A 25,057-nucleotide genomic window follows, 5' to 3' on the forward strand; every position below is an offset into this window, starting at 1 on the left:
TTCATTGTGGTGCATGGACTTCTCATTGCAGTGGCTTCTCTTGTTGAGAAGCATGGGCCCTGGGTGCATGGGCTTCAGTACTTGTGGCACGTGGGCTCAGTAGTTGTGGCACAGGGGCTCTAGAGTGCAGGCTCAGTAGCTGTGGCTCACGGGCTTACTTGTTCTGCAGCATGTTGAGATCTTCCTGGACCAGGGCTTGAACCCATGTCCCCTGCATTGGCAGGCAGATTCTTAACCACTGCCCCACCAGGGAAGCCCTTGGGCCTTCCCTCTTGATAAGTCTTTTGGTTTGTACCTGTGGCTCACACAGAGGCTCAAAAGAGGTTGGCCAGAAGAAAACCTGATGGTGATAATTGCACTAGTGGGAAACTTAATGGAGATAATTGTTAGGTGTCAGTGTGCCTGCATATAGAAAAGGAGGTTATACAAAGATCCCCCAGTTAATTCAGCTGCCCATACCACAGGAACATGGGACACTCCTGCACTTTGGATAAACCTCGCTCAATGGCCTGACATCTTCCAAGGGAACGTGTTGCTAGAAATCCACCTCTGAGTCTGGTTGCTACAAGAAGAGAATATCTAGTAATGTACTGTGAGACCATACCAAGAAGACAGACACTCTCCTGAAAGTTGGCACAAGGGATGGTGGACACATCTGGCGCCAGTGTTAGTGTCTCAGTCAGCTTAGGCTGCTATAACAAGACACCATGGATTAGGTGGCTTAAAAAACAGAAATTTATTACTCACAGTCTGGAGGCTGGAAGTCCAAGATCACAGTGCCAACATGTGGCTCTTGGTAGGGCCCTCTTCCTACCATACAGATGGCTGCCCTTGTGCTATATGCTCACATGGCACAGAGGGAAAGAGAAGCTCTCTGGTCACTTCTTTTCAGGGCACTAATCCCTTCATGAGGGCTCCAGCCTCATGACCTCATCTATCTCCCAAAGGCCTCAAACACCATCATCACCCTGGGAGTTAGGGCTTTAATTTTAACGTGAATTTTGGGGGGACACAAATATTACATTCATAACAGCCAAGAAATTAAGCTCTCACATCAACTGAGACATGCTACCCTTGGCAACCCTTTCTGAACCTGCCCTTTTCTAAGGTGGTTTAGGGGATGTTCACATCCCTGCCCTGCTTCCATCAGATGGCAAGGCAAAGCCTCCCCTAAGGAGATTTCAGGATGTGACCATTCTTATTGTTTCTCAGCTGCTGTGACCTAGCAGCAGCTAGGGATTACTGTGTTGCAATCCCACCTAGATGTGCCTAAAAGGGACATGTGTTTGTCCTGGAGGTGGCCTGCAGTCTTCCCATCTGGGATGACTGGTGAGTGACAGCTGACTGCTTGAGGTTCATTGCCAGGAAGATCCTTGGAGGTGAAACACTGAAGGCCTCTGAATCATGAAATGGAAGAGGTAGGTTAACATAGTAGAGGATCCTGATCCTCAGTCCTCATGAAAATCATAGCAGCTGCTTGTCATATCAGCCTGAGCCTGGCCAGTGGTTCCCTCCTTGCCCTCTACCTCCTTTAATGAGAAGAGGATAGACAATGAGAATTTCAAAGCAGGAGGAAGATTTGAATCACTTTCAGAGAATAATTCAAGGCAGATTCTTTTTCCCACCCAATTACCTTTCCACAAGAATGAAGAACTTGAGCTTGTAGACGACGCTTGCAAAATTCCAGTCCCCTGGGAATTCATTTCTCAGGCTCCAGAGTTGGAGAAGCAAGATGCTGCTCCTTTCCTCCCTTGAAGGACTTCTGAATGAGACACTTTGGGAAACTGTGTTCCCTTTTGCCTCCGCCAGAGTGATGTCATCCTTGGGAGAAAGGGCCTGCTCCTGGGCTGAGCTCAGAGCTGGCCGGTTCCATTCCAGAATCTGGAAGGCCCAAAGAACATCCCCACCCCCAATCCGGGACATCTGCCCCAGAGGAGTCTGAGCAAAAGCTCATTCTGAAAAATGCTTTTGGACAGCAGGACAGCAGGACAGCAGGGAATCTGGCCAAGAGACCTTTTAGCTAAGTCCCTTTTTGTGTTAACCTTTCACAATATTCTTTAAATTTAATTTTAGAAGTGAGTTAACTCGACTACAGTGACACAAATGGACACTATATCATTAAACCAAAATAAAATATGTTCCAGCTGATCAGCCTTCCACTTTCCAACCTGAGCTACTTCCCCCCACAATTTTATTACAAAAATTTTCAAAAATAAAGTCGTAAGTATATTATAGGGAACACCCATACTCCCACCACCTAGATTCTACAATGAACATTTTCCATATTTAACTTTTATCATATGTCTATCCAACTACTCATCCCTCTAGCCAACTATCCATATTTTGATGCATTTCCAAGTAAGTTGCAAAATCAGTATACTTCTCCCCTGAATACTTCAGTTTGCATACCATTAATTGTTTTATTTTTTTTACAGTTCTTTTTGAGGAAAATTTTATTGGCTATGTAATACACAAATCTGAATTATTTGCATATACCTGTGCATATGTGGTGACCAATGCATATACCCATAACACAAACCCTTATCAAGACACAAAACGCTACCATCACTCAGAATGTTCCCTCATGCTCCTTCCTGGTCATTCCCCTCTCCCACCTACCAGAGGCAACCACTGTCTGATTTTTTTCTACCATTAGTGCATTTTCCTGTTCTCATCCTTTATCTAAATGGAGCTGCTATGGTCTATTTGTGTCCCCCCAAAATTCCTATGTTGAAACCTAACCCCCAATGGGTCTTAGGGATATTAGTAATGGTATTAAGAGGTGGGCCCTTTGGGATGCAATTAGGTCATGAGGGCAGAGGCCTCATGAATATTTGTGCCTTTATAAAAGCAGCCCCAGAGACCTCTCTCATCCCTTCCTCCATGTGAGGACACAGTGAAATGACAGCTGTCTCAGAAGCGGGCCCTCACCAGATACCCAATCTGATAGTGCCTTGATCTTAGACTCCCTACCTGCAAAATCATGAGAAATAAATGTTTGTTGTTTATAAGCCACACAGTTTATGGTATTTTTGTTATAGCAGCCTGCACGGACTAAGACAGAAACCATTCAGAATGAGCTCTTTTATGTAAGGCTTCTTTCACTTAGCATAATGTCTTGAGACTCATCCATACTGTTGTATATATCAGTACTTCATTTTTCTTTATTCCATTGTATGACTAGACCAGAGTTTGTATATTCACTCTCCTATTGATGGACACTTAGGCTTCCGGTTTTGGACTATTATGAATAAAGCTATTTGAACAATGTTGTACCAATCTTTGGTGGACATATGCTTTCATTTCCCTTGGGTAAATACTCAGGAATGAAGTTGTTGATCATGGGGTAGATGTATGAGTGTTTATTTTACACTCCCACCAACAAGTAGGAGAGTGCGGTTGCTCTACAACCTCACGAACATTTGCAATCAGTCTTTCTAATTTTAGCTATCCTGGTGGGTGTGAAGTGATTTAAGCTGTTATTCTGGCAAATTTTCCAAATTAACAAAAGACACATATGCATAGGGATCAGGTTGAAGGAAACACTGATTGAAGGAAATCTAGAGATTGGAATATATGATATTAGAAAAGTGCACTTATCCAAACCCAGCTTGAGAGAATAAGAAATGGCTAAAGGGATGTGCAAGAAGCAGCCAAACACATTGCTCACTTTATAATTCTCTCAACTATATTACAACATTAGAGAAGTAAACGTAATGCTTAGAAGACTGCAGACTTCATTGATAGGGAGATGGGAACTTTGTTTTCCTACAGAGCTGGTCTGGTGTGGACCACATGTACCCCGATTTGCTTCTTCATGGTCATGGTCAAAGCCCTTTGAGCACCATCTCTACAAAGCTGGCCCAGCCTGAAAAATGGAATCGGGACTCACCCAGACAATTGGGAAGGACCCCCTGCTCCTCCTTCCCTCTCTCCAGTACCAACCCCGGACCTGAGCGAGGGAATTAACTTTTGGGGGCATCAACATTGGGCCAGCACCTATGCTAGGCACTGTGCCTTCGCTGTCCTTTAATCCTCACGGCACCACCCTACCAAGTTAGGCATTGAGAGCCTCCTCTTACAGATGTGAAACCAAGACTCAGAGAGTCATAGTAACTTCTCTGGGGTCACATAGTTACAAGAACCAGGATCTGAGTCTAAATCCTGTCCTCTTTCCACCAGACTTTGCTCAGCACTCAGCAAGCAAACTGGAGGAGACTTCATTAACAGCTAAGGTGGTACCCAGCCCAGGAGCAGACGAGGCTGCATGTCTCTCAGCCAGATTGGTCCCTCCTTTTTCTCTCTTTTCTGCTTTCTAATGTGTTTGTGTGGAAGGTAGTGCTGTGCCGTCTTTCAGAAGATGCAGATGTTGAGGAGACTTAGCTGCGACTGTGTCTCCTCTCCTCTCGGGGCTTGGTTTTTTTCTCTTGCAGGAAGGAATCATTAGCTTGTCACTTCTGTCCTCCCCTCCCCCACCCCCTCAGTTTCTCAGGGGCTGGGATAATCGGGAGCCTCACTCATCCTTCACCACTCTCTACTCCCCTTCCTCCTCACTCCCTTCTGCCCACTGTGGGACAGGGCGGTGATCATGTTCATCATGTGTTTCTCTAGACCCAGTTACCTGTTCCTGAAATGCACTAGCTTGCTCCTCAAACCCTGCGGTTCGGAAATAATTGACGACATCCATCACGGCCCAGTCTGCAGGATCGGGTGGCCTCCCGTTCTCCATGGAACTGCAAAATAACAATCAAGGTGGCTGTCAGGGCAGAACATGCAAGTGTGTGCGACCAGGCTCTCCACTCAGCCTCCCAGGGGCAGGCCTGGCCCAGCTCACTGCAACTAGAGGCCCAGATCCCAGTGTACCTGCCTCAGGACCAGAATCACTTGTGCGTTTCTTGGGCTCAGAAGATCACTGCTCTCACTGGCTCAGTCACTCCTTTCTCTATGAACCTTTAATATAAAGTATTTCCTCATGTACTGTTTTTTTAATCCAGAGATATTGAGTGGTCCAGTGATTTCTGGCGGTCCATAATATGGTATTCATACCCATGAGCTAAGAATACCAGGCCTCTTACAATGTGGCCCCAACATGTCATCACTTTTCCCATCCCCAACCCCGTACATCCAGGGCTAAAGCCATTCCCCAACACACCATGTCCTTCACATGCTGTTCCAGCCACTGAATGCCCCCTCATTTACCTCCAACAAAATCCTACTCTTCCTACCAGTTCAAATGCCACCATCTCTGTGAGGCATTTTCTGGCTGCACCCGGGTAAGTGTTTCAGTTATAACATCCTCTGAGTTCGAGACCTCCATTCTAACTCACACTGCAGCACTTTTCTCACTGGATTATACTCTGCTTATTAGTCTCTAGAATTTCTATGGAGATGTGGGCTGAAGAGGTACATTTGGACCTGGACCATTTCTCACTTTATTATCCCTTGTGTCAAGTATGTAGTTAGGAATTCAATGTTCAGATGACTAGATGTTGATCGAGCATTCGTTTGAGAGGGTCTCTGGGTAACCTCCTCAATGGATTTAGAGAGGAGGGGAGGAAAGGTGGAAAGCAGAAAGAGTGGCAAGGACCTGCAGTTACTGTTACTTTTATTTCTGTGTTTCAAGAGTATTTGTCTAGATTTCTCTATGCGTCGTCCCCGGTGATTCTTCCAGAGTGTACATCCCATCACATTGTTCCCCTGCTTCCAATCCTTCAAAGACTTCTTCCTATTGCCCTTTGGATAAATTCCAAATAGTTTCACTTGGCTCATGAGGTCCTTCAGGACAAAGCCCCCTCCTAGCCCTCCACCTGGGAATATATTGGTGAGTAAAACAGAAGGGTCATTACTCTTGTGAATACACAGCACTGTTGGGGTAGACACTGATCGGTAATTGTACAACTAAATGTACAGCCACACAATGTAGTTGAAGTATAGGCACTCTGTACTCTGGCAGTTTGAGGGGCTAGGAGAGGCTTTCTTGTGGAAGTTTATTTTGAGGTAAGGTCTAGAGAGCAGCCAGAAGGTTAACCGTATAAAGTCAGCTGAAGATTATTCCAGGCTCTGTAGCAGGAATATACAGCCCAGGGAGCCATGCTGGTGTTGAAGGTCATTTCAAGGATTCTGGGTTTTTGTCTATGAGCAATGGGACTTGTTAAATGGTCTGATGTAATGGGTGTGACCTGATCTGACTCACATGTCTAAAAAGAGGGAATTGGAGAGGAGCCAGAAGAGAGGAAGGGACCAAGCAAGAGATCATGGTGACTGAGACTATGGTGGAAAAGGAGAGAAGCATGTGGATTTCAAAAACATTTAACCAATAGAATCAGCATGACGTAGTGGTGGACTAGACATGAGAACAAAGGAGATCGAAGTGTCCTGGAACAGGATGGATGGTGGTAACTGCACTTAGACTGTATCCCCAGGTTTGGTTGGACACACTGAATGTGGGGTACCGTCTATATCAAAGTTGAGATTTAATGTGGAACATGGGTCTGGAGCTCAAAGCAGACGGGTGGGCTAGAGGTACACAGTGGGGAGCCAGAAGCATTTAGGTGGCATGTGAAACCTTGGGAGGGGATGAGAAGAGAACTGGGCCTAGAATCAAGGCTCAGTTCAACATTTAGTGCAAGTTGAAAAGATTCATGTTACTTTTAATGGAAATGAAGTTGCCCAGACTTTGGGGATTCCTGAAAGTTTTCAAACATCCAAAAGTCAAGGGTTGACCTGTACCTCTGCCTTGTTCCCAGGATAATGTTTTGCTCATAGTAGGAACTTAAAATATTTGATTAAAAAAACAAACTTCTCTCCTAGTTAAAGAAAAGGGAGTCACTAATCAATGGCACATGTGATCAACTACTTATCAACATAGCACTTAATTTAAAAACATTTAGAGGCAATGCTTGCTAGTTATAAGTATTTTCCCTTTGGGGCATAGAGATTGTGAATCTATAAATACTGCCCATGTACATACACATTCATGTACATGCTCACTCACACATGGCAGGTGCCCCCCCTGCCACTTTCCTACCATTTAACAGGTAATATACATGGGGAAAAACTACTTTTTACTCTAACATTGTTAAACATTAACATGTACTTTCAAATCAAAGCTAAATGTGTTTTTAAAAAATTCTCCACATGCTGGGATTTTCCATCACCTCTTTAACATAAGCAATCATGAGCTGACACAGGGGACTCTCTTTTAGGTACCATTTTCCTTCCCTCTCTTGCTTAAGTTGGGCTTGAAAATGTTTGGAAAGGATTCATCGTTTTAACAAATCTTTTAAGTTTTCTAGTCAGCTCACTTCTAGCAGTGAGCACAGCATCCCATCAGATGCACTTTTAAGTGCCCCAGAAAACATCTGAATTCACTCTCCCTGTGGCTGACTTCAATTAGCTGCCTTTCTTCATAAAGAATTGTTACCTAATTATGATTTTAAAAAGTATGCTACATTGTAATTTTAGGATGGGAGGCTTTCCTGATTCTTATTCTGCTGGGATATGACATCATCACTTCCTCAGTTCTGAAATATTCTTGAGTACTAGCATTGCAGCAGAGAACAAAGGCTTTGCAAAACCGCTGGCAGCATACCATGAAGAGCACCAGTAATGAGGAATGTCTCATACTTAGGATGAGGGGATACACGGAAGCCAGTGTTAGACCACTCACATCCTGAGAGGAGAAACTATCTGTCTCCATCTCTGCATCTCTACAGCTCCCAGCACAGGTTGGACTGGTGTGTACAGTTGATACATGGCAAAGATCTGTTACATTAATGGAATCACAACCAGAGAGCATTTAGAGTCTACAATATGCTTTTCACACATAATCTATTATCAGCCTCCCAGCTCCTTGTGAACTGGCTACTATAACCTGTTTTTAGGAAACTAAGGCTCAGAAAGGTTAAGAACTCACCCCAAATCACATAGTGTATAAAGCCAGGATTGGATTCCATATATGCTTGCCTCCAAATCTATGCTTTTTTTCACTCCATACTCATTGATACAACAGATATTTACTAAAAGCCTACTGTCTTCTCAGTACTGTGCTAGAGGCAGGCTTACCAGGATAGGAATGCATATCCTTCAAGGAGCTGGCACTCTGGTGAAGGGAAGCAGCATACTCTAAGTATTAGAATTGGGGGGGTGAACTGGTGCTATTGGGGATGCACGCACTGGAGGGCCCGGATAATTCTTCCTGACCAGGACACTTGAAGATTTTTAATGCAATTCTGAAAGGCATCAATTGCTTCAAACACACAGTAAGTTCCTTCCTGAGAGGGGATGGCTTGCAGAAGCAGAAATATGCAGGCACACATTGTCACCTCTAGGTTATGTTAAACAATGATGGATGATTTTGCTGGACCCGTCCAGTGGTTTCAGCAACAGTTTAAACAAGCAACCTGGAGATTATCCAAGGCCACATGATGGTGGATGTTGGGGAGGCCAGAGTGCCAAAGCCAGATAAAACTATGAGGACATTTCAGAGGATGGATTTAAGCATCACCTTTCCCCACTGGGAAAGCCATTATGTCTCCTCAAGGACTGTTATTTGTGGCCAAACTGAGATGCTTTATTCCCTTTTAAAGGGACCATTCTCTCCAAATCTTTTCTTATAACTCATACATGTCAAATTCCAGGAGAAATTTAAATGGTGCTGTTTAAAACACCTCCCAGATGGTGGTTCCCACTGTGGCTGCTAATTTTGCACTGATGAAATGAGATGGCAGATATAAACGTTCCATTATCATTTGATACTTATTATTCATTATTGTCATAGCAAAATATTTCCTAGAATATAATGTATAAAGATGATAAATTCATGAATATTTTTCCAAGCATGGAGGCTTTAAAAATATATATGTATGTTACCTTATTACAAAAAACTACCAAGAAATGAAGGGCTGAATTTGTCTCTAATCCCATCACTTAATCAAATCAATGTTTCCATTTAACATAGTCACCTTTCAGTCCCTGTGCATATGGTTGGGTACATCATGTATGGATAAAAATTACATAATGTGTGAATAATTCACACTAGGAACTGATTATCCCTTAATTAAACAATCACCTCACTTTTAAAGAGAGCTAAAGAGACACCATCATGAGGACAGAAATGCAATAAATAAATTTGGCAGATACATGCAGATCGAGTCCTTATGATGAACGTTTTCATGTTGGCACATGATAATTTTAAGTGCTGGTTGCAAAAGTCTCCATTTCCCCATTATATATTAGTGGAGGTAGATGAAAAATAGTTGAAACCCTTTCTCAGAATTCAGTGTGTGTAGATTTTATGGTATTTATGATATTATAGATTCTGAGGGTTGATCAGACCAAAAGGAAACTCTGGATAAATACAGCCCATATGTGATTTCAAAACCCCATTATACTTATTAATTGCATTTCTGCTTTAAAGTTCATAGCAAAAGTTACCTCCTACTAGTTAATTATGGTGATATATCTATTTATCATGCTACTCTTATAAAGCTAATTCTCAATGTTACTTGTGTTTCCACTCAGAAATGCACTCTAACTTTGTACTGCCTTGATCTTTATAACTTATTTTCAAAATTAAATTAACCTGCTTTTTGCCCATATCTTAAATCAGCCTTTGGCTAAAAACAATGTAATTCTGATTGTAATAAATTAACATTGATCTCTTGGCCTATGACATAGCTAAGAATGAAGCGACCAAATGAGCTTCAGTTTTATCTCCATTGTTTTCTCCCTCTCCCGTCATCCTAACAAGCAGGGATCTGGCTGAAAGACAGCCTGAAAAAGAGAAAGGATGATTCAAGTTTTCTTGACAGGACATTTTTCATTTTTTAATACCCAGCTAAATAAGAGTTGACTGCATTTAGCTGCAGCATACCCAAACATCGAAAGTATTGAAAAAGCAAATAACTCTTCTGTATATTTCAAATTCTTTAGCTTGGCATTCAGGGATTTAATTCAAACAAAACTTTCCAGGCTTCTTTCCAATTCCAAGTTTGTACTGAAATCCAACCAGTCAACATCCTGGATTTTCCCATACCCACAGCTTTGGTTATGCTACTCAAAGCCCTGTCTGTTCAACTGCCAAGGATTAGAACCCTACTCATTTTAAAAAGATACTGGTTAAATGTCTCCTTCCTAATAACCCCAATCAATCTTCCATTCCAATCACTAATTAATTTTAACCTGCCCACAATGAGCCGGGTACTTGATAAGCCTTGGGAACTAATCTAGTGAAAAGGAAAATCTCAAGTCAACTGCATGATGAAGATGGTCATATGTGTTCCCTGCCTTCATCCAAAAAGCAAGTAAAGAACAGGAGGACTAGCTAGATGGAGGAAGGAGGGCAGTTTGAGTCAGGCTGTGCTAGGTGTGTGGAGCCCTGAAACAGCAGCAACACCATGATCAGGTTCCAAGAACAGATGAAACATCTTCCTGCATCATTTCTTTCCTCTGTAACAGGCATCTTGCCTCAGGCTCACGGCTTTCCTCTGAAATCACATGGCACTCTGTCCTTGACATATCTCTGCTGGGAGTGTCTTCTGAACACCCCACCCCATCTTTCTGAAAACAAATCTGCCTCTTTCCTCACCTGCTCTCAGTTTTCTAGTATAAAGACCTCTGAACTAGTGTAAATAAGGACACTCCTCTCAAGAAGACTCATGAATTTCTGTTTTTCATTTACTATCAGATGCAATTCATGCTCACATTCATACTAAACAAAAACATATGCACATTTCATATCCCGATCATTAATATTAAAGATAACTGCATACAGATTGCCAGAGGAACTTTCCTTCCCTGCTCTGAGTCATGGCACAATGGTCACTATTCTAAAGAACTTAGTGTGGCTTTAATGCTGAGACAAACTCGAGTTTCCTTCAGTAGGGATATCAGTAGCACACCAGAATCTATGTAGAAAACAGCAGCCCTTCAGAACTTCTAATGTATAGAAGATATGTAATGCATGTTTGTGGATTCTGCTGGCATCGATTGGAACTCCTGTTGTTTTCACACTTAAAATATGATGATATGCTTAGCTGACTCTATAGTTTTACTCATTTTACTCTTTTGAAGTGTACACTTCCTTAAGGCAGTTATTTACAATGGACAAAATTGTACAAGTCAAAAAAGTGAACAGACTCAATTCTTAACCCAAGTCGTCATTTAACTTAAGGGAATAACCAAACATGACCAAACTTTTAGCATAAGTCCATATGATAAGACTGAATTGTGTCCCCTCCATCCCCAAAATTCATATGTTGAAGCCCTAACCCTGTGTGATTCTATTTGGGGCTAGGGCTTTTAGGACATAGGGCAATTAAGGTTAAATGAGGTCATAAGGGTGGGGTCTTAATCCAATAGGATTAGTAGCCTTATAAGATCTGCATGCATGCAGTGAGGCAAGTCCATGTGAAGACATAGTGAGAAGGCAACCATCTACAAGCCAGGAAGAGAGCTCTCTCCAGGTAACGAATCAGCCAGCATCTTGATCTTGGGCTTCCCAGCCTCCAGAACTGTGAGAAATACGTTTATGATGTTTAAGCCACCCAGTCTATGGCATTTTGCTAGGGCAGTCGAATAGACTAATACACCATATATCAGAATGAGCAGACAGCCATAAAATACTAAGGAATTAATTTTGGCTTCACTAAGAAAAATTAAAATGCACCAATTAAAAGTATCACTATTCACTACCATATATTCTCTGTATTCAATAATCCATACATATGGCACTCTGACTTATTCCACCAAACATATCTGCAAAAGGGTTATGACATCAGATCCTGATTAGAAAGGTCATTTTTCAGGTTTGAATTAGTGGCTCAGTTTACTCCCCTCCTTTCCTCTCCTTTTCCCTCCCTCTCTCTCTTTTCTTCCTCCTCACTTTCTTTTTTCCTTCCTTCCTTCCTCCCTTCCTCCCTTTCTTCCTTCCTTCCTTCCTTCCTTCTTCCTTCCTTCTTTCCTTCCTCCCTTCCTCCCTCCCTCCCTCCCTTCTTTTCTTCCTAACAAACTATCTGTTAAGAAGTTTTTGGTATTTAGCCACTTATACTGTCTTGGGAGTTCTATTTTTCCATGCTTTTACTATAGTGGTATCTTACTTCATGATCACTCCCTGTTCCAGATTGCTGTTCCCTGGAAAGAACAACATCCCAGGAACCACCACTCACTGTGTTCAGGTAGAATTGGGCAGTGTGGTTGTGGGGTTTGGGATAGGTGGATGAAACAGAACACTCAGAAACTACCTAGCAAGCTGGTTACAATCTCCTCATTGCTTTCAAAGAACATACATCTAAGGATGGCTGATCATTTACTTGACAACACAAAAGAACAGGAATATGAGTAAATGAACAAAAGCTGAAGTCAGTGACCAGACACACAATTACTTCTAACAGTTTCCTCTTCCTCCTTCCCTAAGGAGCCTGGCAAGACTTCCAGGAAAATAAATAAATATCCTGTGAAGTTATTTATTTAACCCTAGATGTGACCACTTCCCTTAGAGTTAGACCCCTGGCTGATGTGTGGGTTGCTGTATGTGTAAACACTGTTGGATTCTTTTTTATGAGGTAGTAATAGTAGCCATTGTTATTTTTGTTACATAAGAATTCTCTTTGATAATTCTACAATGAAGTCAGAGTTTTGAAATTCTAGCAACACAAATAATAATTTCTAACTCTACCCTAATATTTTACTTCTATCATTCACCTCCTAATCCTCTAATTCACATGGGCAAAAATGACAACTTCTTTAAATAACTACCTTAATATTTAATAGTTAACAGCCTTCAGAGAGGGCTATTCCAAAAGTTAGTGTTAATGCATATATGGCCAATTAATTTATGACAAATGAGCCAAGAATATACAATGGGGAAAGGACAGTCTCTTCAATAAATGGTGCTGGAAAAACAAGAGAGCCACGTGCAAGAGAATGAAACTGGACCACTATCTTACATCATACACAAAAATTAACTCAAAGTGGATCAAAGATTTGAATGTAAGACTGTAAGACCTGAAACCATAAAACTTCTAGAAGAAAACATAAGTGGTAAGCTCTTTGACATCAGCTTGGCAATGATTGTTTTGGGGACCTGACTCCAAAAGCAAAGGCAACAAAAGCAAAAATAAACAAGTGGGACTGCATCAGACTAAAAATCTTCAGCACAGCAAAGGAAATCATAAACAAAATGAAAACGCAAGATACTGAATAGGAGAAAATATTTGCAAATCCAAAATATATAAAGAATACATATAACTCAACAGCAAAAAATAAACAAATAAACAATCTAATTAAAAAATAGGTAGAGGATTTGAATAGACATTTTTTCCAAAGATATTCAGGTGGCCAACAGGTATATGAAAAGATGCTCTACACCATTAATCATCAGGGAAATACAAACCAAAACCACAAGGAGATATCACCTCATGCCCTTTAGAATGGCTATTATCAAAAAAAAAACACAAGAAATAACAAGTGTTGGCAAGGATGTGGAGAAAAGGGAACACTTGTGCACTGTTGGTAGGAGTGTAAATTGGTGCAGTCAGTATGGAAAACAGTAGGGAGATTCCTGAAAAAAATTAAAAGTAGAACTACCATACAATCCAGCAATTCCACTTCTGGGTATCTATCTGAAGGAAAAAAACACTAAATCAAAAAGATATATGGACCCCACACACACATTCATTACAGCATTATTTACAATAGCCAAGACATGAAAGCAATCTGAGTGACCATCAGTGGATAAATGAATAAAGAAATTGTGGTATATATACACAACGGAATAGTATTCAGCCATAAAAAGGAAGGAAGGAAGTCTTACCATTTTTGACAACATGAATGGACCTTGAGGGCATTATGCAGGGGAAATAAGTCAGAGAAAGACAAAAATATATAATCTCACTTATATGTGGAATCTAAAAACAGAAAATTTTTAAAAAACATTTTAAACCCCAAATCATAAATACAGAGAACAGATTGGTGGTTGCCAGAGATAGGGGTTGGGGGTACACAAAATGGGTGAAAGTGGTGAAAAGGTACAAACTTCCAGTTATAAAATAAAAGTCATGGGGATGTGACATACAGCATGGTGACTATAAGTAATAATACCACATTGTATATTTGAAAGTTGTTAAAGGTAGTAGATCTTAAAAATTCTCATCACAAGAAAAAATATTTGTAACTCTATATGGTGATGGATGTTAACTATACTTATCAAGGTGAACGTTTCACAGTATACAGAAGTAATGAGTCATTATGTTGTATATCTGAAACTAATATGCTATATGTCAACTGTATCTCAATATTTAAAGTTAGTATTTTAATATTAAAGTGAGTTTAAAACTTTACAACATTCATTACTAAGAAAAGTATCACTTGACTGATTTTAAAAGAAATGTTCTTTCCAAAATTAAGAGTCTTTGCTTCATAATAAAACAACAAACCAAACACAAAGGCAGAGGAAGATGGTGAGATACACGTGCAAGAAAAGGCATGGTTCTAATAAGAAAGAGCTTCTTTTGAAAGTTGCTAAACTTTGTTGCTGTGAACTTTCTCTTGCAGTAGAGCTTCTCCACTGAGGGGTGAGGGGCATGGTGGTGGTGGGGAGATAAACCACTTGTTATTGAGAAGCTGCTAACTTACTATTAGCATATATTATGTGGGAACATTAGTTCCTCCTCTATCCTAGGAGAAAAGGGAAGAAGGGTAAAAAGACCAACTGATGAAAAAGGGAGTAAGACTAAGTGAATGGGAAAAAAAATTCACACTGTATACTTGTAAGTTGTATAGATATGAACATACATGTGAAACACCTAGACTTTTTTTTTAGAATTTATTGAATATTCTAACATGTATCTAACATGGCTAAAATAGATCAATGGTAAGAGTGTCATGTACCAAGGTTTTGATTAATTCAAAAATCTGTGTATCTGAAATCCACAAAAAGAGAACACTATGATCCCATTTGTTCAGTAAAGGTTTATGTGTACTTTATATACATATACATATGGATACAGAGAGTATTTGTACAGAAACTATCTAGAAGGACACATTCCAAACATTAAGATGGCTCCCTCTTGGTTATTTAGTTTGTTTGTTTTTTTTTGCGGTACGCGGGCCTCTCACTGCTGCGGCCTCCCCCGCTGCAGAGCACAGGCTCCGGACGCGCAGTCTCAGCGGCCATGGCTCATGGGCCCAGCCGCTCCGTGGCATGTGGGATCTTCCCAGACCGGGGCACGAACCCGCATCCCCTGCATCGGCAGGCGGACTCCCAACCACTGCGCCACCAGGGAAGCCCATATTTAGTTATTTTTAAATTTAATAAACACTATGAATCCACCAGGTAAAATAAAAACTATAATCTTAAGAATAATTATATCTATCCCACCCCTGTGTCCCCCACCTGAGGTAATTATCCTCAACCTTATATTCATTTAACCCTTCTCCCTGTGCACATGTGCAAGAGCTTGTCTTGGGTATATACCTATGCAATATGGTAGCCGCTAATCACATGTGGCTGTTGAGCAATAAAAATTTGACTAAGAAACTGGGTTTTAAATTTTCTTTAATTAGTTTAAACTTAAATTTTGAACTGGTATAAATTATGTTTCTGATAAACACAACTTCATTGTTTTTGTGTGACAACATTTCACTTTAACCACTGAATCTCCCAGGATACTATTGTTGAATTGAAGTTCTATCAGATGCAAGTCTCCTCTCTAGTTTTACACATAAACACATGGCAGTCTAGTTGGTGTCCACACATTGAGTCAGGTCAAATGATCTTTTCTATGCACCCATGTAATATTGTAATGTGTTTGATGTAGACAGAGCAAGTTATGAAAATCTTTTCATGTGTTGTACTGGTAATTAATAGTCTTACTATTTTAATTGTAATATAATTAAATATTTTTAGTTAAAAATAAGTATGTATATATTTTAAAATTTAAAAAGGAGGCATAGGAGGAGCCAAGATGGCAGAATAGGAGGATGCAGAATTTGTCTCTCATCACAAGTACATCAAGAGTACATCTGCAAATAGAACAATTCTCACAGAGCATCTGCTGAACATTAGCAGAAGACTTTGGACACCTGAAAGGACAAGAAAAATCCCCTCACAACTGGGTTGGACAAAAGAAGGAAAAACAGAAAAGAGGAATCAAAAAGGGGACCTACAACCCTGGGGCACTTGTGGGAAGTGGCAGGGGCACCCATCTGAGCAGGCTTGCCCACCCATCAAGCCAAGGTCTCCTTGACCCGCATAGGCTCCAGGGTCCTGAGCGCCGCCCATTCCAAAGCCTCCTTGGGAAACAGCCCTGGGCACCCCTGCCTGAGAGAGGAATCCACCAGTGCTGGTGGGGTCTGAGTGCTAAAGCATGGGGTTAAGAGCGCAGATCCAAGAAGAGGACTGCTGTTGGCTGTGCAGATACAACAGAGGGGATGGGAATAAGGGGTTCTATGGCTGGGAATGCCCCTAGAGGAAGCGTGGTCTGCCTAGGAAATGAGGTGCCATCATTGAGTGGCATGCAATGGGTGGGACCACCACCAGCCTCACATGCCAGCCCCTGCCTCCGTGGGCACTGGGAAGGACTCCACCAGAGCGAGCGTGCCCTAGTCTGTTGCAACTGCCTGCTGGTCTCTGCTGCCACAGGCACTTGGTGCATACCCCAGTTGTGGCTGCCATACCCCTCCCTGGCCTGAATAAGTGTGCCCCAATCAGCCACTGCTTTTGCTCCCTCTCTCCTGAGGGTGGTGCACATGGAGAGGTGGGGCCAAAACAAAAGTTGAGCTCCAGGGGCAGTGTGACTACAAAGGTCGTGGATTAAACCTCCATGATTGGCTTGGTAAATCCTGCATCTGGGAATATATGAATAGACAATGAGTGTTCCCACAACTGAGACCAGTCTAGCTTTAGCAGCAGTGGACTCTGGGGTCAGGTACACGTGGTAGTGTGGTCAGGTGAGAGTCTGAGTGCCCCACAGGGCCCAGAGCAGGTCCAAAGACCTACCTAGAGGTACTGGAGTGCCTCCTGGGGAGGCAGGGGTTGGCTGCGGCTCACTGTGGGAGCAAGGACTCTGACAGAGGAGGCACCAGGAAAATATTCTTATTACTATTATTCCTTTTTTGTTTGCTTCATTTTGTTCAGTTGTTGGTGTTATTGTTTTCATTATTTACTTTTATTTTTCAATATTTTTTATTTTTCTATTTTTACTTTTGTGGGTTTTTTCCCTGTTTTTGATTTTTTTGGATCGTTTTTATGTGTTGGTTTTATGTTTCCTTTGCCTTTTAAAAAAATATTAGCTTTCAGTTTTTGTTTTGTTTTTCATTTTTTGTTTTCATTAGTGTAGTCCTTATTGATTGTTCTCATTTTTGAGTTCTTTTGTCTATTCTCTTGTTTTTTGTTTTCTATGTTTTGTTTTTATTTTTTCTGTCTGCTTCTTGGTTCCTTTCTGGTTGTTTGGTTTTCTTTCTACCATTTGTCTTGGGCTTGGTTTGTCTGTTTGTTTTCTTCTTTTTATGTGTGTGTGTGAGTTGTTGTTGCTGTTTGTTTGTTTTTGTTTTTACTACTTGTCTTGGGTTTTTTGTCTGTTTGTTTTATTTTCCTTTCTTTTTTCTCTGGTCATGCTACGTAGTTTGCAGGCTCTTGGTTCCCCAGCCAGGGGTTGGACCTGGGCTTCTGGGGTTGGAGCACCGAGTCCAGGATGCTGGACTGCCAGAGAATTCTCAAGCCCAGGGAATATTGATTGGTGTGTGCTCTCCTGGAGGTATCCATCTCACACCAAGACCTGGCTCCACCCAACTGCCTGCAGGCTCCAGTGCTGGAAACCTCATGCCAAACAACCAGCAAGAAAGGAACACAGCCCCACCCATCAGCAGACAGGATGCCTAAAGTCATATTATGTTCACAGACACCTCAAAACACACCACCTGATGTGGCCCTGCCTATCAGAGGAAAAAGACTCAGCTCCACCCACCAGAGCACAGGCACCAGTCCCTCCCACCAGGAAGCCTACACAAGCCCCTGGACCAAACTCACCCACCAGGGGGAAGGCAACAGAAACAATGGGAACTATGACACTGCAGCCTGTGAAAAGGAGACCATAAACACAGTAAATTCGACAAAATGAGACAACTGAGCAATATCTTACAGATGAAGGAGCAAGGTAAAAACCCACAAGACCAAATAAATGAAGAGGAAATAGGCAATCTACCTGAAAAAGAATTCAGAGTAATGATAGTAAAGATGATCCAAGATCTCAGAAATAGAATGGAGGCATGGATTGAGAAGATACAAGAAATGTTTAACAAGGACCTAGAAGACTAAAGAACAAACAACCAGTGATGAACAACACAATAACTGAAATGAAAAATACACTAGAAGGATTCAAAACCAGAATAACTGAGGCAGAAGAACGGTTAAGTGAGCTGGAAGATAAAATGGTGGAAATAACTGCCAGGGAGCAGCATAAAGAAAAAAGAATGAAAAGAATTGAGGACAGTCTCAGAGACCACTGGGACAACATTAAACACACAAACATTCGAATTATAGGGGTCCCAGAAAAAGAAGAGAAAGAGATAGGGTCTGAGAAAATAATTGAAGAGATTATATTTGAAAACTTCTCTAATGTGGGAAAGGAAATATTCACCAAAGTCCAGGAAGCGCAGAGAGTCCCATACGGGATAAACCAAAGGAGAAACATGCCCAGACACATATTAATCAAACTAACAAAAACTAAATACAAAGAAAAAATTTTAAAAGCAGCAGGGAAAAAGCAACAAATAACATAAAAGGGAATCCCTGTAAGGTTATCAGCTGATGTTTCAGCAGAAACTTTGCAGGCCAGAAGGGAGTGTCAGAATATATTTAAAGTGATGAAAGCAAAAAACCTACAACCAAGATTACTCTACCCAGCAAGGATCTCATTCAGATTTGATGGAGAAATCAAAAGTTTTACAGACAAGCAAAAGCTAAGAGAATTCAAAACCACCAAACCAGCTTTAAAACAAATGCTAAAGGAACTTCTCTAGGTGGGAAACACAAGAGAAGAAAAAGACCTACAAAAACAAACCCAAAACAATTAAGGAAATGGTAATAGGAACATTCATATCAATAATTACCTTAAATGTAAATGGATTAAATGCTCCAACCAAAAGACACAGACTGGCTGAATGGATACGAAAAGACCCATATATATGCTGTCTACAAGAGACCCACTTCAGACCTAGGGACACATACAGACAAAAAGTGAGGGGATGGAAAAAGATATTCCATGAAAATGGAAATCAGAAGAAAGCTGGAGTAGCAATTCTCGTATCAGACAAAATAGACTTTAAAATAAAGACTATTACAAGAGACAAAGAAGGACACTACATAATGATCAAGGGATCAATCCAAGAAGAAGATATAGCAATTGTAAATATTTATGCACCCAATATAGGAGCACCTCAATACATAAGGCCAATGCTAACAGCCATAAAAGGGGAAATCAACAGTAAAACATTAATAGTGGGGTGCTTTACACACCACTTACACCAATGGACAGATCATCCAGACAGAAAATTAATAAGGAAATGTAAGCCTTAAATGAGACATTAGACCAGATAGACTTAATTGATATTTATAAGACATTCCATCTGAAAGCAGCAAAACACACTTTCTTCTCAGAATATTCTCCAGGAACATTCTCCAGGATAGATCACATCTTGGGTCACAAATCAAGCCTCAGTAAATTTAAGAAAATTGAAATTGTATCAAGCATCTTTTCTGACCACAGTGCTATGAGATTAGAAATCAATTAAAGGAAAAAAACTGTAAAAAACACAAACACATGGAGGCTAAACACTATGCTACTAAATAACCAAGAGATCACTGAAGAAATAAAAAAGGAAATAAAAATACATACAAACAAATGACAATGAAAACACAACAACTGAAAACCTATGGAAGACAGCAAAAGCAGTTCTAAGAGTCAAGTTTATAGCTATACAATCCTACCTCAAGAAACAAGAAAAATCTCAAATAAACAACCTAAACTTACACCTAAAGCAATTAGAGAAAGAAGAACAAAAAACCCCCAAAGTTAGTAGAAGGAAAGAAATCATAAAGATCAGAGCAGAAATAAATAAAATAGAAATGAAGAAAACAATATCAAAGATCAATGAAACTAAAAGCTGGTTCTGGTTCTTTGAGAAGATAAACAAAATCTATAAATCTTTAGCCAGACTCATCAAGAAAAAGAGGGAGAGGACTCAAATCAATAAAATTCGAAAAGAAAAAGGACAGATTACAACTGATACTGCAGAAATACAAAGGATCATGAGAGATTACTACAAGCAACTCTATGCCAATAAAATGGCAACCTGGAAGAAATGGACAAATTCTTAGAAAAGTACAACCTTCCAAGACTGAACCAGGAAGAAATAGAAAATATGAACAGACCAATCACAAGTAATAAAACTGAACTGTGATTAAAAATCTTCCAACAAACAAAAGTCCAGGACCAGATGGCTTCACAGGTGAATTTATCAAACATTTAGAGAAGAGCTAACACCTATCCTTCTCAAACTCTTCCAAAATATTGCAGAGGGAGGAACACTCCCAAGCTCATTTTACAAGGCCACAATCACCCTGATACCAAAACCAGACAAAGACATCACAGAAAAAGAAAATTACAGGTCAATATCATGGATGAACATAGATGCAAAATCCTCAACAAAATATTAAAAAACCGAAACCAACAACACATTAAAGGGATCATACACTATGATCAAGAGGGATTTATCCCAGGGATGCAAGGATTCTCCAATATATGCAAATCAAACAATGTGATACACCATATTAACAACCTGAAGAATAAAAACCATATGGCCATCTGAATAGATGTAGAGAAATCTTTTGACAAAATTTAACACCCATTTATGATTAAAAACTCTCCAGAAAGTGGGCATAGAGGGAACCTACCTCAACATAATAAAGGACATATATGACCAACCCACAGCCAACATCATTCTCAATGGTGAAAAACTGAAACCATTTCCTCTAAGATCAGGAACAAGACAAGGTTGCCCACTCTCACCATTATTATTCAACATAGTTTTGGAAATTTTAGCCATGGAAATCAGAGAAGAAAAAGAAATAAAAGGAATCCAAATCAGAAAAGAAGGAAAACTGTCACTGTTTGCAGAAGACATGATATTATACATAGAAAATCCTAAAGACACTACCAGAAAACTACTAGAGCTAATCAATGAATTTAGTAAAGTTGCAGGATACAAAATTAATGCACAGAAATCTCTTGCATCCCTATACACTAACTATGCAAGATCAGAAAGAGAAATGAAGGAAACAATCCCATTTACCATCACATTCAAAAGAGTAAAAAACCTAGGAATAAACCTACCTAAGGATGCAAAAGACCTATATGCTGAAAACTATAAGATACTGATGAAAGAAATCAAGGACGACACAAACAGATGGAGAGATATACCATGTTCTTGGATTGGAAGAATCAATATTGTGCCCTATAAAATTACCAATGACATTTTTCACAGAACTAGAACAAAAACTTTTACAATTTGTATGGAAAGACAAAAGACTCCGAATGGCCAAAGCAGCCTTGAGAAAGAAAAATGAAGCAGGAGGAATCAGGCTCCCAAAGTTCAGACTATACTACAAAGGTATAATAATAAAGACAGTATGGTACTGGCACAAAAACAGAAATATAGATCAAGGGATCAGGATGGAAAGACCAGAGATAAAGCCACACACCTATGGTCACCTAATCTATGACAAAGGAGGCAAGAATATACAATGTAAAAGAATGGAATTAGAACACTCCTTAACACCATACATAGAAATAAACTCAAAATGGATTGAAGACCTAAATGTAAGGCCAGACACTATGAAACTCTGAGAGGAAAACATAGGCAGAACACTCTATGACATAAATTGCAGCAAGATCTTTTTTGACTCACCTCCTAGAGTCATGAAAATAAAAACAAAAATAACAAACGGGTCCTAATGAAACTTAAAAGCTTTGCACAGCCAAGGAAACCATAAACAAGACAAAAAGATAACCCTCAGGTTGGGAGAAAATATTTGCAATGAAGCAACTGACAAAGGATTAATCTCCAAAATATACAAACAGCCCATGCAGCTCAATATCAAAAAAACAAACAACCCAATCCAAAAATGGGTGAAGACCTAAATAGACATTTCTCCAAAGAAGACATACAGATGGCCAACAAACACATGAAAAGATGCTCAATATCACTAATTATTAGAGAAATTCAAATCAAAACTACAATGAGGTATCACCCCACACCAGTCATAATGGCCATCATTAAAAAATCTACAAACAATAAATGCTGGAGAGGGTATGGAGTAAAGGCAACCGTCTTACACTGTTGGTGGGAATGTAAATTGACAAAGCCACTATGGAGAACAGTATGGACATTCTTAAAAAACTAAAAATAGAACTACTATATGATCCAGCAATCCCACTACTGGGCATATACCCAGAGAAAACTATAATTCAAAAAGACATATGCACCCAAATGTTCATTGCAGCACTATTTACAACAGCCAGGACATGGAAGCAACCTAAATGTCCATCAACAGAGGAACAGATAAAGAAGATGTGGTATATATACAGAATGGAATATTAGTCATAAAAAGGAACGAAACTGTGTTATTTCCAGAGACCTGGGTGGAACTAGAGACTGTCATTCAGAGTGAGGTCAGAAAGAGAAAAACAAATATAGTATATTCACGCATATATGTGGAATCTAGAAAAATGGTTTAGATGATCTTATTTGCAAAGCAGAAATACAGACACAGTTGTAGAGAACGAGTGTATGGATACCAAGAGGGAAGGGGGTGGTAGGATGAATTGGCACACCGGGATTGACATATATACCCCACTATGTATAAAATAGGTAACTAATGAGAACCTACTGTATAGCACAGGGAACTCTACCAAGTGCCTTGTGGTGACCTAAATGGCAAGGAAATCCAAAAAAGAGGGGATATATGTATACATATGGCTGATTCACTTTGCTGTACAGCAAAAACTGACACAGCAGTGTAAAGCAACTATAATCCAATAAAAATAAAACAAAATAAAATAATGAAAAGGAGGCATACTACTGATGCAGAATCAAAAGGAGATGCAGAAACTAGCACTAGAACCAGAATAGTAAAGAAAAAGGAGCCTGGCTGAAAGTATATTGGAAATTTCATGATGAACAGCAATTGCAATTTGTTGGAGCAGAGCAAAAGGAAAAAAGCTATTTTTTTGTTGTGTAAAAAATGGACAATATTAAGAGACATTTTTAGCAAACACATAGTGAATTTGGTAACTTGCTTCTCAACAGTCAAATAGAATTGATGACATTAGTCACCTGTAATCAAAGTTAAATGTACAACGAAATATTTTGAAGTGATTTTAAACAGAATCTGAGCTGATTCTGTATCTGTATGATACTCATGTTCAGTCTTCTAAAGCACATTCCTGAAAAGTGGCATGTATACCATTGTTAAATCATTCAGTAAATATTTGCAAATGCTATGGATCAATGCCAGACAATGGAACTCTTAAAAGAAATAGAACACAATACATTTAATATCTGTGTTCTTTTCCTGTACTTGTTGGTTAAGTCATGGAAGAAATATACAAAGATTTATTGTATTGTTAAGTCCAATTCAAGATTTCATTAAAACAAGAAAATGCTTTTCAAATATTCAATAATTAAAGACAAAAAAATATTTAAAGACAAAAAAATGGCAGAGTAATTTATATTTTCTCATTGATATCAGACTAAATGTAAATGAGTTTAATTTGAAGCTCCTAAAAAGGAAAGGAAATGCTGATTTGTCACCTAGCTAACCTAGCTAAACAGGCACAAAATTTCATGTTAAAATTGAAACTTTTCAGAGTACAATACAATGAAATTAATTTTACACATTTTCTAACATAAATCAATTTTAAGAAAAATTTGAAGAATGATTTGCTGACATTGATAAATTTATAGTTGCTTATAAATTTATGCAATACCCTTTTGAATTTAATGTTAAAAATATGACTTAAGTATCAGTAAATTTATTTAACTTGGACAGAGATAGTTTTGAAACTGATATGCTATTGCTTCAAAGTCAAATCAAATCTTCTAAAAAAAGGAAGAACCAGTTGTGTTAATGTACATGCATATATTAAGAGAAAATAATTTTTGGGTACATGATTAATTTATTGGGACATTTAGATCTGTTTGGAATTATTAGGGTATATGATTCTGCTTTTTCGATTGCAAATTTTATGAAATCTAATAGAGATCAAGCATTTCTAATAAAATTTGGCATCCAAATTGAGACATACTCTAAGTATAAAATACATAGTGGATTTATAAAATTTAGCATGAAAAATGTAAACTGTCTCATTGATAATATGCTATATTGATTACAATTCAAAATGATAACATCTTGGGTACTTTCAGTCAAATATAAAATTAATGTCATCTGTTTAAATATGACCACTAGAAAATTTTAAATTACATACATGGCTCAAATATCATTTCTACTGAGCATCACTTGTATATATCCAGAAATGAAATTGCTGAGTTATAAAATATTTTATGGTTCTACACTTGAAAATAATGCCAAATTGTTTTCCAGAGTCTCTGGATTATCAGCATCAACATAACCAGAGAACATGTTAAAATGCAAATTCCCAGGCTGAATCAGAAACTCTGGAGATGTGGCCCAGCAATCTGTATTTCCAAGTGACACAAACTCAAGTTTGAGAAATCACTGGCCTAGTACTTAGAACAGACTTTAAAATATTCTGTACTTAGAAGAAATATGCCATTTTGGAAAGGGAAGTCCTGTCTTTGTTATGGTCATATTTTTGAATGTTTGCAACATCTACAAATCTTGGAGACAAAAATAGGCTTCTATAGCCTCCTGGTAGTGAGAGCCATGCCTCTGGTGAAAGTGACTGAAAGCCACCTTTAAACAACCTAGTCACCCTAGTGCAGAAGAAAGGACTCAGGCTTCAGAGCCCAAATACCA

At 39.5% G+C, this 25,057-nt stretch overlaps 1 protein-coding gene across 2 annotated transcripts in view; it reads right to left on the bottom strand.

Annotated features, from left to right (window-relative positions):
• SAMD13 (sterile alpha motif domain containing 13) overlaps window positions 1-25,057 on the bottom strand; it is a 47,806-nt gene that overhangs the window by 12,568 nt on the left and 10,181 nt on the right. For both annotated transcript variants that reach the window (XM_067041361.1, XM_059047593.2), the window contains exon 3: window positions 4,622-4,733. In XM_067041361.1, coding sequence (XP_066897462.1) covers window positions 4,622-4,733 — 112 coding nt within the window. The remainder of the gene's footprint in view (window positions 1-4,621; window positions 4,734-25,057) is intronic.

Source organism: Kogia breviceps, chromosome 1, assembly GCF_026419965.1.
Source record: "Kogia breviceps isolate mKogBre1 chromosome 1, mKogBre1 haplotype 1, whole genome shotgun sequence".
NCBI classification, from domain to species: domain Eukaryota; kingdom Metazoa; phylum Chordata; class Mammalia; order Artiodactyla; family Physeteridae; genus Kogia; species Kogia breviceps.